We start from the raw sequence: 16,031 nt of genomic DNA, 5'->3' as shown, positions 1-16,031 counted from the left end.
TTGTTTGTTTATACTTCACGTATTAAATAATCTGCACTTGCATCTGCCTCCTCTACCATTCCCTGGCATAGTAATGCTTTTCTTTTAGAGTTATAGAAAAACCTGACCAGAGATTTCCAGTTGAAGTCATTGCAGTGTTTTAAAAGTCTGCCATCGACTGTAAGGAACTGGTTATTAAAAGTTTGAATCAGATCTAAAATGTGGAAATATTGTAATATTTTATTTCCTCTTTCTAAATCTGCATGTAAAAATAAAATAGACATTTCTCTATGGAACGATATTTGTGATTAAAATTTTGTCACAGCTCCAGGGTTCCTGGTTTTATCCTGAGTTCGGGTTACTGTTTGTGTGAAGTTTTACAACGTCTATCTGTGTTCATATAGGTTTCCTCAGGTTTTCGAGTTTCCTCCCACCTCCCAAAAACATGCCAGTAGGTAGACTGGCTAGGCTAAATGTGAATGAGTATGTGAATGTGTGGGAATGATGCTTGTCGATGCACTGACGTCCCATCCAGGCTGTATTCCCTATTTATGCCATAAACTCTGGATCCACCACAACCCTGACCAGGATAAAGCAGTTGCTGAAGAATGATGAGTATAAATTAATCGAGTATGAATGGTATATATCTACATAATTATAGTTTTGATTAAGCTCCATAAATCAATACACAATTTTAAAATAAATCCCAGAGGCACAATTTTTCTTCAGTAATTTTTCCTTCTCATCGAAAGAGAGAGCATGATTATTTGGTGATATATATACTGTAGCATAGCATTCATGTTCTGAACTTGCCTGGACTCAGATATTCAGAGCGTGTTAAGATGTTGATCTCCTGCAGGTGCTCCAAAGTTTCGGTGTGGAAGAGCCGAAGTGACGAGCCCTCTGAGAACGCCATCCACACTCCTCCACCGGCTCGCGCCATGTGTGTCACAGTCACCATGGGGTCTGGGTGAGCGTCAAAGCTCTGACAACCACAAGAGCCGCAGGTTTAAGGGCAAGGTAAGACAGCAAACAGAAAGTTTCATGAAAGAACAGGAAGGAATATGGCAACAGCAACTGAAAAAATGGGGAAAAAATCAATTTTTATTATATTAAATATTTTATTTTAATAGTAATTTCTCTATGCACTAACTTTAAGATGACCACATCTAGGTGGCAACACTCACATACACAAAAAAATTATTTGCCCTTTAATATTTACATTAACCAGTCCATACAGGATTTTACATACAGGAGTCCATACAGGAGTTTTTGTGATTGTTGCAGCCAGAAATGCTTGATTTGTGTTTTTTGTGCTTTTTTGTGGAAAACTACTTGAATTAGCGAAAATTGCACCATTGTGTCTTTTGCAGTGAAGTTTGTTGGGAAATGTGACCTTTTTAGCTGTACTCGTGTACTTGACGCACGTGAATCGATGATGGCTTTGGTTGAATGTGCGTTGTGATGATGTCATATGATGCGTCTCGGCCCAAATCTGCGGCAAATCTGGGTTACTTTTAAAACATTGCAAGCTCCTCCGAATTTTGCGGAGTTTACATGATTTTGCATTCATTTCTGTAATCGCAAAATCCTGGAGGGACTGTTTAAAATGTTTTAAAATGTAATGAAATGAAAGAAAAAAATCAGTTTGCTTATAAATGAATTCTAATATGATGCTATGCAAATCTGTATTAACCTGTAAAAATAGTTGAATTTTTATTTTAATATTTTTTATATATGTGCAAAATGATTAAGAGCGATGTAGATGATTTCAAAAGGGTCTAAGAAATCTATATAGTGCCAACATTCTACAACAGTGTCAAAGCAAAAATTAATAACTGACATGAATGTTTGATATTTGCAATCTCATGGCACATACTAGGATGACACCTACATATAAATGTATAATTACAGGTTATTAACATTTAATACTTTGTGTTGTTCCAAAAGACACAGAATAAAACATCTAGAATATCTTTAGTGTCTGGTTTATTATTGAACCCTCTGAGCGATAGTGTGTGCCCAGAGAGGTTCTCATCTGCGGCTGAGTTCAATTTGCAACTGCTGGAGCCAAATATATTCCTGCGATTAAGCGTCAGGATGAGGGAGGGAGAGGAGAGCTGCTTGCGGCAAATTTCTGAGGATGGCTCAGCTGTCAGGAGTGATCAAAGGCTGGCATGCAAACATGCTGTTGGACTTCTACAAGAGGATACCTTTTATCTACTTCCTCGGATGCGCTATTATAATGTAGCTCACAGGGGGAAAGAAGGATATGTCTCAAAATATATATAAAAAAAAAATTTATAATCTTCATTTTCAGATGCGATACAGCCCTGCTCCAGTACAGACGAACGTACAGACTTTGATCTACAGAGGCAGATATCTTGCCTTGTTGTTTACACCTGTCAAAAAAGGTCTCTAGGAACTGCCGAAGTGATAAGAGTACTGAGAAGGTGCAGATCTTTGAACAATGTTTTCCTTTCAGCGAAGATGGCATCAAGACAAATGTCACGTCACATTCGCTGTCTACCAGTATGTTTGTGTTTAACACTAATTATTCTTCCCCCCCCCCCCCCCCCCCCACATGCAGCTAGTTTAAGTGTTGACAGTGTTTACCTGTGTGGTGAGATTACAGCTGTCAATCACAGCCACTTGGTTTGCACAGCTAGCCCACACACACTCATCTATATTGAGGAGTTTGAGCACAGGCGCATATCCGATCACAAGCAGTCTGCTGGAGTCTGGATCCCACAGCGCTTCTGTGAGACATGACAGAAATAGTTTTTATATACATTTTTAATAAATGAAGCACAAAAAGTAAATTTGTTATATTCCTTTCTGCATAATAAGAGGTAGTCTCAGTAGACTTTACAGTTGAGTACAACACTAGTTTGTGCCTGGAGTGTTACCAAAATTTTCTGTAAATATAGCAGGAATTGTTGGTTCAGTTTGGCCTACAAAAACATTCATACACAACATTACTAAAAGACTAATAAAGGAGGCCTGTTATTTGAAAAAAAAAAAGTTTTCTCATGACCCTCTCCGTCTCTAGACTTTATTTGAAGACGGCACTTTGTGACCATAGCAAGCAGAGGAATAACAGAAATATGTTAAAAAATTACATATTAGAACAGAGATCATTCCAAATTAGAGGATACAAAAAGGATTTAGAGGCAGGTATAAAGGGTGGATATGTAAGGGATAATCCAAGGCTAGGTGTGCGCACAGAGGGAAGGTTCTTTGCCTCCACGTCATGCATTAAAATCATGTAATGCACACCTAGTCATGGATTATCCCGCTTATACCATGGTCACTTGCCAGCATTGACAATTAAATCTGTCATTGATGTTTGCAGCGCAAAATTCGACTGTAAAGATAAAAAATAAAGGTTCATTTTCATCAGTTATTTTATATACGGTTCGTTAGATCTAGAATTCCACCCGCTCTAAATCATACACAGAGATAAAGTACTGCGATAAGATTGCATTTATTGGAATGAATTATAGTAAATAGTAAATTATAGTAATATTACCTGTGGTATACACGGTTTTAATGCACACCTTCCAGCCAATCAGAATCGAGTATTCGGACAGACCATGGTACAAAGAATATTATATTGCTGTTATACAACAGTTAGTTCTGGTCCACTAATTTGATTGGTCGAGCGGCATTCCAAGAGTGCCTATATTTACTATAACCGCACCGAGACGTTTCACTGTGTATCACTCCGCTTGCCAGTGTTCACGATGTACAATTCCACTTCCTTGAAACTGTTACTACAGTAATGTTAGTGACATAAACGATACTTTTCAGGAATATAACTTTTGGTTTAAAATATGAAAGCTTATCAGATGAAGAAAAAATGCAAGAAGGTAAGCCAGTTTTACCAGAAGCACCTTGAATGGGAATGTGCAAATCAATTCGAGCTAACTAGCCAGCTATCCGACGTGCTATAAAGTGAGCGCTGCTTTTTTGGTATATGTTTCTGCTAGCGGAGCAAAAATAAACGGGATGTTTGGCTATACTGTATCCAAAGTGTCACTTACTCTATACTAATTTCTTGTTTAAAATTGTTGTATAAAAGCAATATCACATTCACAATATCACATTAACTAGGCCGAATTACAGAAATGCCAATGTTCAGTATAACCTCTCTCTTGCTTGTGTGATATTGCTTAAATATTGACATTTATATTGAAAAAGGGAGAAATAGCTAAAGTTTCTTCCTCATGTTGTCTCAGGAAGTTTTTCCTTGCCACCATCGCCTCTGCTCATTAGGGCTAAATTTGTAAATTTAACATTTATATCCAGAATTTCTATATTTCCGAAAGCTGCTTTGTGAAAATGTCCGCTATTAAAACCACTATACAAATAAAATTGAACTGAATTGAATTAATATCTTAACATACACTTTTTGACCATTTTGTTCCTTATAATAATGAAGAAACATCTTTAAAATATAAGATTATATACACATTATTACATATTACACATATAGAATATTACCTAATATCATTTTAATTCCTAAATAAACTCATTCAGTTTAGTACAAATCTTTGCACTCATTTGTAATTTGAAGCGAGTGCTTATGAAGTGTGCCAAACACTCCTACAAAATGGTGAATTGATAGTAGCGCAGTTGTACAGCGCATGCAGAGAAATTTAATTCAAGGCAAATAAATCATTTGAGCCATATGCTGCAAGTTTGTATAATCAGTGGAGGAAACGTGTCCAAATACTAGGATAAATAAAGAGATTTGCACAGTATGTGTTATGCCACATTCTGGTTTTTATTGACAAGCCAGTGATTTTTGAGTTTTTGCTCCCTATGATATGCTATGCTTTATTTTTTTTCTACCTACGTAATGTTAAATTAGCATCGATTCTCACATATATAGATATATCTTGGAAGAAAATTCTTACCCGCAATCTTTCTGCTATAAACTGCAACTTTTCCATTAGTCAATCCAGCGAAGAGGAAGTTGTCTGTGTGTGTTAGGCACAGAACAGGACAACCTTCAGGGTTTTGGAAAGTCAGGAGGCACTGGGCAGCAGTATCCACACTGCCATAAACTAGGATACTGTAATTAAACACACACACACACACACACACAAACTTCACATTTACTCCCTCTCCTAGAAAGCTACTTTAAATGTTATGAATTTTTTAGTAGGACAAACCCAAACACATCATTTAATCTCAGAGTTGGACTCACTTGCCATCTTGTAACCCCACACAGATGGTGTTCCCAATTCTGGCAGCTCCTTCGGATGCCTGTCCTTCATTTTCGTCAGCGCTGGCCTCCATTACATATTCAATGCTTAGTGCAGGGGAGGCCAGAAGGAAACTCTTCACCGAGCGTGGAGAGGGTCTGTTCAGGGAGAAGATCTCCACCTGTCCATACGATTCATCACCACCACTGGCCACCTGAGGAAACATGTGCGTAAAAGTTAAGAGATGATGGAATGAGACAGGATGAAAGACAGAGGTAGCAAGGATAAAAGTGTGACATAGTAACAGTTAAATTTCTGCACATTAATGAATCATTTTGTAAGGTGTGTTGATAAGCAGGATGCATCTGAATCTGGGAATTAATCATCAGTAAAAATCAATAGTCCATAGCAGGAATTAGAATGCAGACAGACAAAATAAGAATGATCAGTAATATAGAATAATAAGCAATTACTCTCAGAAGTCTTACAAGTCTACTTAAGACCAAAAATGTTTTAGTTAAAATCTAAGTGTAAAAATATGTTATAAGAAGTTCCCAAGTTTGCCCTACTGTTGGGATGGATATCAAGTTCAAATTCTGATGGTGGAGCAAAACTGGCCATGCTCTCTGGCTGGGAGAGATGGCATACTCTCACTCCACTGTCAATCACAGCGACACTAGCCAACTGTGGGTGTCTGTAGTCTTATGTATATGGAAGAGGACAGATAGCACTTTCCTTTGAAAGTGTGATACGCTGCCAATACATCCATTTTACATACCGCTTACCCAGGGTCATGAGGGAGCCTGGAGCCTATCTCAAGGGGACTCGGGGCACGAGGCGGGGGACACCATGGACGGGTGCCAATCCATCACAGGGCACAATCGCACACACATTCACACACCACGGACAACTTGGAAATGCCAATCAGCCTATAACACATCTTTGGACAGGGGGAGGAAACCGGGGTACCCAGAGGAAACCCCCCAAAGACGAGAGAACATGCAAGCACCGCACACATAAGGCAGAGGCAGGATTAAAACCCCCAACCATGGAGGTGCGAGGCAAACATGCTAACCACTAAGTCACCATGCCCCAGTAGCATGATCAGCAGTTTGAAAAGTTTCAAAAAAGAAGTTCAAATGTCTCAGAGGAAGCACTTGTTCGCCTTCACTGTCCCTTGAAAAGGATCATTTTGGGGGAGAAAATAGTTTCCTAAAAGACAGACTAAGAAATAAATCGTAAGCATTATGTACGACAGTGGCACTGATGGATATCCATAACCCATTTCCATAGCCAATAGAAATGGCTATCCACAAAGCAAAATTTTGCTTTTACCAGTGTGGAAATCTCCTATATTTATGAAAGATAGACTTTTTTCTAAGAGAATTAGGCTATGCTTTGGTTTTGCACGGTACTGAATTATTATATGAATAAATGTCTTAAAAGCAGAGACGCATCATACAAGAGTTGGCAATGAATTAGCTGGAGTTTAATCATGGACCTTGATGCACAAATAAGAAAAAGCATTTAAAAGGTTTCCCGCTATTTAAAAAAAATAACTTTTTTTTAACGTGAACAGCACTGTGATGACTAAAGATTGCTGATGTCCTTGTTATGTAATGGAGACATGCTCACCCAAAGATAGCCCTGAGGCAAAGAGGTACTGGCAGCAGAGAAACCCAGCAGAGCACACTGGACTGGATTGTGAAAGGCCGTCTGGAGCTGTGGCATAAGATCATTAATACATCATTACACTCAGTCCAAGACTGGTCTATAATAGCAGTGCAGCACAACAGACACTGCAATCAAAACCCAATTATGTATTTACTGTATATAGCATCATCAGAGGTTCTCATCTAAATAAATACTCTGGTAAACGTTGAAGTACAACTTTGATGAAGTTAAAGCAGAAAAGTCTAAACAAATTATGAAAGTAAAAGTACAAGAAAGTTTCACAAAGGAAAAATCTGTCTGTCTGAAACACTAATCACACACTAATTTTAGTTGTTGATAGTAAATTAGTGCCCCTTTTTACCAAGGAGTCACCAAACATGGGAAAACATTAGCTATGGTTAAATAACAAGAGCCGTATTGCTAATCTCTCAACTGTTTGCTATTATGATAATACAAACTAGTTGAATGCTAATATCACGTTGTCACAATACAAACTGCCTTGATAAATACTAAGTGTACAGACAAATCACAGTGATGGGTATTAGTTCATATTAAAATTTACATGTGTTAGCTTTGAAGATGTATGATGCTATATAAAAAAAAAATCACCATGAGACTAATGATTACAGAAAAATGTAGCGTTTGAAAATGCTGCGAACAGAAATAGAGATTTTTCTTTTGAAATCAAGTAAGTCAAAGTCAAAAGTATTAGATGAAAGAAAACCCCAAGGAAAGTTAAAAAAAAGACCAGAAGTCACTACTTTTTTTTTTTTTTTTTTTACTTTTCTGAGCATCATTAATGTCGGCTGTGCAATTTGCAAAGTTTAAAAGTGTACAATGGATCTGGACAGTTTTAGGCTCCTTTTACATTTTTCCAGTCCAGAAATCCTTTGATCCATTCTGTCCCTTTTCCTTACTTATAGCATATGCAGTATTCTCAGTTATAGGGAAAGGGAATGATGTTTTCAAGGGAATAATGCCAATGTTTTCACTGAAATCTCAATTGATATCGAAGGCTCGAAAATTAAACTCGGATGCTAATATACATGAAGTAACTTCACATTTCCTGTACGTAACATACTGTATGAATCACTGTTCTATGTGTAATAAGGAAAAATCCATGCTAACATTAGACTGATCTTAATTAACACAACATGTAAACATAATAAAAATGCAGTAAACAATAGCAGTCGTAAAGCATTAAAACATTTGTGTAGTCTATTGATCTATGATAGTATGCTGGATTCCAGCGCTTATATGAAATGGAGGCATGTTGTGATCTGATTGTGTGCACTTACATACACTGGACTCTGCTGAGTGTGCACTGTGGCTCTCTGATGTACGCTACAACAGCCAACATATAGGCTCCTTTCCATTTGAAGTAGCTCAGTAGGAGCTGCATTAATATCAAACTATCTTCAGGGCCTGTTCTTTCTGTTCTCCTTTCTATGAAAATGTCAGGCAGGATTATTTAATATGTGCATTAATTAGCCAGTTAGAACTATTTATATTGGGGCTTGATTGTAGGCAATCTCACTTTCCATCTGAATGTGATAAAATGCTGCAGTTATGCCGCTTCCAGTCAGGTTGAAGTCTTACTAACCGTTTTTTTTTTTCCTTTTTGTGATTAGATTTACTTCTGCGCAAACCCAAAAGCTAGCAGACGAGAGCTAAGAACATTGAATTACCTGTCAGTGAGAAGAGCCTCCTTTTCCTCTAACCTACTTTAGGCATTCTACTGCACTGCATCTTGATTGCTTTACTCGGAAGTGGGGGTAGAGGTTATGTTACAATGGTGAAGACACAGCCATGTTCACTTTTCCGGGTGTTTTCTTACACTGTCTCAACCAGAGCCTGGATAAACAGGCACTTATTTGCTTGTGGCTCGTCGCACTAAACTGAGATTTACACTGAGCAATGAATTCATCAAATTCAGTTCCTCTTGATCCAATCAATCAACTGAGGACTTGTACCCTTTAATCGCTGCCCTATGTCTATAAGTCACAGATCATTCATTTCCATTCCATATGGACACTGATTTTTCTGGCAGCCAGTAGCAGTTTTCTACATTATTAGTATTCTGTTTAAGCTTTGCGCTTGTAACGTGCCCTAATTCTCCATGCTGAGGTGCCAGGCCTGGAGAGCAAGACATCGGTGAGTATGCGCAAGATGAAATAAGCTACAAATTACAGGCTGCTACATACAAAAGACTGTCAAGGCATAACAATTTTAACTCAATATGTATGTCTTAATTTTCCTTCTCTATAGCACCCATAGTCACAATTTTTATTTCCAACCCACTATCTACTGCACCTGTAGTGCAATTACCACAGACAAGAACTGACTTGATGTTCTAATTTGGGAAAAGACCAAATATCCATTGTCTTGAAACTCACTTACAGTATAATGGAAGTCTAAGGGCAGTTGTAGCGATCAATAAATGTTTACACAAGACATACGTTTGTTTGTTTTTTCTTCATGAATTCTTTAGTCAAAGTTTTGTACTTGGACAAATTTGCACCTTGCACTGAAAATTGATGGCCAGAATCACGTTTTCACTGTTAGTTGGATAACACTCCATAAGAACACCTTTCAATTCAATGGTTGCCCTTTTACTTCCATTATATGTTGATATAGAGTTGAGACAGACACAGTAAACAGAGATTATGTTGAAAAACACTGGAGGATTCCATTAAGTATTTTTCAGTGCTATTTGGATGGGCATAATATCATAATGTAAGTGAAATGTTAAGACAACAAAATAAAATGACATTGTAACATTGTAGATCGATAATAATGTGATTTAAGGGGTCTACTCCTAGTTGAGTAACGCGTGTGTAGTGATGAGTTAATAACAAAATGCGCACATGGGTATTTGGACCTTAGATGTTATTACAGACTTAAGTTGTGTGAGATTTGCACATGCAGGCAGAGTTTGCTTAATACAAAGACATATCTGAGTTACGCTAAATTCTGACCTTTAACTTGAGTAAATATGGACTCAAGCGAAGAGCAATATTAAGTTACTGGCTGACCATTTCATGTAACCACAATATATAATGCTGAAATTCATGTTCTGGACATTGTAAATACACAAAAAAAACTATGTAATGCCATTTGAGGGCAATATTAAGTACATAAATATGTTATTTATTAATTGTACTGTCCCTGTAAAGTCTACAGAAAGGGTTTATCTTCACATGGAAGAGATCGGAGTATCTTAATCAAACACATCGATTATCCATGCATTTCATTTACTACATTTAATATGTTGACTACACCAAATAAATTTATTTAAAGCAAGCAGTAAGCAGATCAAATGCATGCTTGGTCAGCTTATCCTTCATCACAATTCTACAAATAAAAATAATGAATTTAAGAGTGATAAAGCACCCTATATCCCACACATTACACACACATTATGATTCCATGACCTTAATTTACTATCTCTGGCCATATTAATGTATATAAAATGTAGTCACCATACTACAGAATGTGTTTCCCAAACCTTCACACTACTCCAGACATCTACATTTTTCTCCTAACATGCCTGTAACATATCATCAAGCAGATAGAGAGCAAAGATGTGGACCATCTATGGGGCCTGAAGAGCAGTTTTTGGAAAATAGTTCTACAGGAATTCTTTATCCATAATTACCAAAAGCAAAATCTTCACAGTTAGCCAAATAGCAGTGTCAGAGAGGACTGATCAAACCCACAAGCTCATAAGTACGTCTGGGGCTATGTCAAATGGTTTTCGTGAGAGAGAGTGCGAATTCATGATCCCAGTATGCAGATTATAGGAACCTCAAGTCTCATTCAATTCACTTACAATGAGAAATTCTAGGTATTTCACCATTTCTTCCCCATGTGGTGACTAAAGTGAACTTGAGCTCATTTTTCTCCTTGCTAAAGTGTCATGAAAGATTTCTCATTGATTTTCTAATGAGACAAAACAACTCTGTTTGAGGTATAATCACCCAATTGATGACTGATCCCCAACTAGAGCAGGGGAGACAGAGAAAGAGCGAAGTGTAACACTATCTACTATATGTATTATCTTGGTCTACTCTATATACAGTCACTGACTGTGTTTACAACATAGTGCTATGTTATTTTCAACATTCTATTACCATAAGTACCATGGATTACAAGTACTTTAAAGAGTTCCATGTTAGGTCTCACCTTCAGATCTTGAGCTTTTGGAGAGAACACAGGCACACGGCAAGACAAGAGTGGACACCAGAATGGTGGCTTAGTCTTCTCATCCTCCTCTGCACACACCCAACCAGGCAAGTTCTCTTCCCCTGTACACACAAGAAGAGGTGTTGCAAATCCACTTGGACTTTAACTGATAGAAAATTGTAAATCCGAGGGAAGAATGTAGAGACTTTTTGACAACTTCTTTCTGATATCTACTTACTTTGAGCAACTTTAGCAAGATGCAAGCGATTGACCCATGAGATTTTACTGATTGGGCTGGGAGTATTGAAAACCACTGTGAAACTGACTGGACGCCCAGACCTGCAAAAACATGTGCAAACTCACACATATTCCATAAGGAATACAAGACAAGCTGTCAATAAATCAGTCAGGTTTGTGGTGCTCTAAGCTCCAGTGATAACTTGCAACAGCGTTTATAAAAGTGCTTTAATACAAAGACATCAGTAATAGGCTTATATATTCTGAAAGAGAATAAGCAAACAGCACAAGGAAAAAAGTATTACAGCTTAAACCATCACACTTTGCAATGTTAATAACCAGCTGTTCAACAAAGTCCTGTTGGCAGAGCTAAGCTCAGCCCAGTCCATTTGGCTGTATGAGCAGGTAACATCGAGAGCAGCTGCTGCTCCAGAACAAATCCACAAAGCAGACGCCTTCTGGTAATCATTCCCAATAACTGAAAAGTGCTTTAAATTGGTTAACAGAATGAATGTGTGGCCTAGGGCAAGCCTGCCCACATTCAAAGGCAATTTGACAGCTTGTTCCAGTTCTCTTCACAACTCACTTGTCAGGCTTGCCGGGCACCATTAGCCGCAAACGGCACTTGTTGGCACACTGGATCTCGCCCTCTTTGATGCGGATGAGCCTCTGCAGAGCCAGGCACCAGTCCTGCCCCACTGTTGTGTTAAGATTCTGCACGCACGCACACACACACACACACGTGATGTTGGTAACATATCACTTCACTAATCTTCAGATACACTGAAACTAAAGGAGAAAGTTACTTGAACTGAGGATTATTATTCAATGCTGATATACTGCATCTGTTGATATAAAGTTATACCTGATAGGATCCCTGCAGAGTACCCACTAGGAGTGTGACCTCCTCCACCACTGAGAGGTCATGCTGGAGCTCCTGTAGTTCCTGGTACAATTTGGGTGGCCCCAGAATCAGCTTGCCTAAAACAAACACTACTTTATCGTCCACTTCGTTCTCACTTAATAAAGAGCAAAGCATGTTCTAATCCTATAACGACGTCGATCGTCATAGACTAGAGGGTCCCCGACACTCCAGAGAACATGGTCCTGGCCACAGATGACAATTTAGATTCAAATAAAATAAATACGGCACAAAAATAATCCACTAATTTTCAACACTCAGAGAATCTTTACCAATCTCAATCCTGCCTAAAATGTAAAATATCGCAATATGCATGACATTTTCTTGTATTTTACTGTAGACTAATGCACTGCTCTAATTGGCCAATTGTTTACAACACAGTCCTGTGAAATAATAAACAGCATTTTGCTGTACAGTAAACATTGGAAATTGACATCATTTTTGACAGAGTGTTATTGGAAAGAAATATAGTTTCTTTCTCAATACAGTTTACTTCACTGATTCAACTCTACTTCTGTAGTCAGCACAAAAAACCCAAGGTCTGATGTTGGTCCATGTCTTGAATGAGAACCTGCAATTTAGTCAACAGCATGTTCCACTACAATAGTACGTTTTTCCTTAATTGAAGTAAGTTGAAATGCACTATAAAAAACAGTACAAAATCTAGTAATATGAAAGCAGCACAATCTAAGATAAATAAAAAAAAAAGTTTCCAAGGACATAACGTCAACTAAGCATCAGCATATTGCCGCGCTCTAAGATTGGGTATGTGTGCTCACTCTGACGGACAATTGCTATATTGAGCCCTACAGAAGTCCTTAGACTGTTTTTTTTTTTTAATTCTCCAAACAAAATAAATAATAAAAAAAAAGGAGGATCATATGAGTAGCAATATAGATTTATTGAGTTCTTCTAGCCCGGCATGTGGGAAATATGTTATCTGAATAGTTGGAGGAATTGAAAGAGTGAGATTGTTCATTCAGTGTTTTGTAAAACTAACCAAAATGTGGCTTTTTTTCTTATAAACCATACACACTTAAAGAGTTAAGTCAGTGAAGAAATTATACGGAAAATTTACAAATATAGTTTTTACCATAAGAATGATAAGGTTTTATTTTTGGTAACAATTTGGTTACTGAAGTATACTCACAGTTCGTTATTTGTCAGTTATTCATGCTAAAGCATATTGTTTAGATACCACAGCCCTAAATGGCAGTGTGTCCAAGAGAGCTAAACTGGCCATGCTGTCCGGGTGGGAGAGATGGCATTTCTCTCTCCCCTGTCAAGCACAGTGTCATCTGTGTGGGCATCTGTGAGCTTATATATGCGGAAGAGGGCAGATAACCTCAGCACCAAAGCAAACTTCACAGAGTACCTGGGAGAATTTTTTGTCTTTTATGATTTACTATGCCTGCTGCCATCAAAAGTTGCAGGCTCTTTATTAGTACCTAGAATAATGATGACTACACCAGGGGGCAGAGCTTTTTCTACAAAAGCCCCCAGTTATGGAACAGCCTTCTGATTAGTATTCGAGACTCAGATACAGTGTCCGTGTTTAAGTCTAGGCTGAAAACCTGTTTGTTTACTCAAGCTTTTTGTTAGTAGCTTTTTTCTTAGGCAAAGGCACACATCAAGGGGGTTCATGGGCACTGTCCCACTCTCATAGGTTCACTCAGATTTGTTGACAGTGGAGTGGCAGGCCGCTTTATGTCCCAGGCTACCCTCAAGCAAATGTTACCTTCTGGCTCTTCCTTTTAATTACGCTGTCATAGTTAGTCCTGCTGGAGTCCCTGCTTGCACTTTGCATACTTAATAATCTGTTCTCTCTCTTTTCCCCTCTCTCGCTTTCTCTTGTCTCTTCTCTTCTCTGTCTCTCCCTCTGTCTCTCTCTCCCTCTCTTTCTCTCTGTTGAGCTACACATTATTCCTGCAGCATAATGATATGCCAGTGATCCTGACTCCTTCTATCCTCCCCACCTGCCTGATCCATCTTAATGCGCTACGATGCTTGAAGCTTCCTTCAGTTGAGAGTCCTTTGCTGCTGCTGAGGATGGTACAACACGGATACCCTAAAGTTATCCATTATCATTCATTATTCAGTGGATAACTTTAGTGGATACTCTAGACTTAAAGTTAATAACTCAAATTAATTTTTTTAAAGACTCATGTTAATACTGCTCAACCTTTTAACACACTCAGTACTGTTTGACTATATAGTATATAGCTATGGAAAAGTAATGAATCGCACTGTCTGGTGTCACCCAGAGGAAGATCGATTCCCTTTTGTGTCTGGTTCCTCTCAAAGTTTCTTCGTCTTGTCATCTCAGGGAGTTTTTATGCACCACTGTAACCTTTGATTTGCTCATTGGGGATCTAAATCTAAATCCATATCTGGATTTCTGTAAAGCTGCTTTGTGACAATACGCATTTTTAAAAGTGCTAAATAAATTAAATTAAATCTAATTAAATTGGATAGTGCTTTCCTCAGAGTGTGCTATGCTGCCCTGTGATAGAGCATGAGAAGCAGTATGAAAGCGAGCACAGGTAGAGTGAGCAAATTACATAAACTACATAAACTTCAATAAAATGAAGAAACAACAAATATTGGTGCTACAAAAGGATAATAAAAAAGATTACTTTTAGTACCAAGCTCTTGCACTGTCAGGTTATTACTTTTCAATCCTGTCTCACATGTTAGGTATTATCTAAGGAACCATTCTGACCTTGAGCATTGGTGGAGCTGAGTCGTTTGATCCCACTTGGCTGGTAAACACTGTCATTGTTCTGCGAGCTCTCCAGACCCACCTCCACCACCTGAACCTGCTGCAGAGGAGCTGTCCACTTCACCATGTACTTAGGGCCAGCAGGAACCAGGCTGCTGATATCCGGAAGCCCCCTTATTGAAGACAAAATCAGTTTAGTAAAAATTGTGACAGAACAAAGCCCAAGTTTTTGTTTTGTTATAATGCATGATCAGAGAGAAGAATCACGGGCAGTAAAATGAACTGTTGTGATGAATTGATCTGGGTGGGGGGAAAGGGGAAGGGGGTGTAATCGAAAGAAATTGCTACATTTCCTTGAATTCCCAGGTCCTTTTCCATCATGTGTGATCCTCATTGAGGTTTGATATTTGAAGGTGAATAGCACATGTTTAGCAGTGTTTAACATGTTTAGTAAATGGCACTAATTGGCTAATGTTGAAAATGCAGGTTGAAAATGTTACCTTGTTTCATTAATGATGTACTCAATTCCCCTTTCAATGGTTCTAGAACATTGTTAAATGTGAGATAGAAGGGATATAAACCACAAAACCACAAAGCTGTAAGGCCTGAGAAGAAAAAGGATGTGTTCAGTGTACAGATAATAGAAAGCAAACTGTGAACCTGACTTACTTGAGATTGATGTTTGCACAGATGAGTATGTCGTTGAGGAGGAAGACCTTGCGCTCCTTGGACTTGAGAACCTGCCCCTTGTCCCCATACACCGTCTCGATCAGGGTTTCACACAGAATCAGCTGCTTCTGATCTGAGTTCAGCTGCTGTGGACACACATTATATTAAACTTTCAAACCTGACTGGTCATGAGGTGTTGATAAATTTACTATAACAATTGTTGTCTGCAATGAAAATCACAGGTGTACAGTATATTAATGTATGTGTTCTGATCCGTAATCATTTCTATAGTAACAGCTCATTCACAGGAACTTGTATGGTGGACATGCCATATAATCAGCACGTAATAATGAATGAATTAAAAATGTCCTGTTATTTAACAAAGAAAAGTGTTTAATTATTGATACTGTGAAACTCTGTAAGGAGAAGT

The 16,031-nt window shown here is 38.2% G+C and overlaps 1 protein-coding gene across 2 annotated transcripts in view; it reads right to left on the bottom strand.

The window, feature by feature from the left end:
• Window positions 1-16,031, bottom strand: part of arhgef10lb (Rho guanine nucleotide exchange factor (GEF) 10-like b) — a 37,690-nt gene that overhangs the window by 2,105 nt on the left and 19,554 nt on the right. For both annotated transcript variants that reach the window (XM_053643243.1, XM_053643242.1), the window contains 11 exons: window positions 15,602-15,747; window positions 14,933-15,105; window positions 12,154-12,269; window positions 11,875-12,002; window positions 11,290-11,390; window positions 11,052-11,173; window positions 6,828-6,914; window positions 5,195-5,406; window positions 4,902-5,059; window positions 2,596-2,738; window positions 793-964 (listed from right to left, as the gene is read on the bottom strand). In XM_053643243.1, coding sequence (XP_053499218.1) covers window positions 793-964; window positions 2,596-2,738; window positions 4,902-5,059; window positions 5,195-5,406; window positions 6,828-6,914; window positions 11,052-11,173; window positions 11,290-11,390; window positions 11,875-12,002; window positions 12,154-12,269; window positions 14,933-15,105; window positions 15,602-15,747 — 1,558 coding nt within the window. The remainder of the gene's footprint in view (window positions 1-792; window positions 965-2,595; window positions 2,739-4,901; window positions 5,060-5,194; window positions 5,407-6,827; window positions 6,915-11,051; window positions 11,174-11,289; window positions 11,391-11,874; window positions 12,003-12,153; window positions 12,270-14,932; window positions 15,106-15,601; window positions 15,748-16,031) is intronic.

Source organism: Ictalurus furcatus, chromosome 15 (assembly GCF_023375685.1).
Source record: "Ictalurus furcatus strain D&B chromosome 15, Billie_1.0, whole genome shotgun sequence".
Classification (NCBI taxonomy): Eukaryota; Metazoa; Chordata; class Actinopteri; order Siluriformes; family Ictaluridae; genus Ictalurus; species Ictalurus furcatus.
The sequence above is the reverse complement of the archived record's forward strand: the minus strand, read 5'-3'. Positions and strand labels throughout refer to the sequence as shown.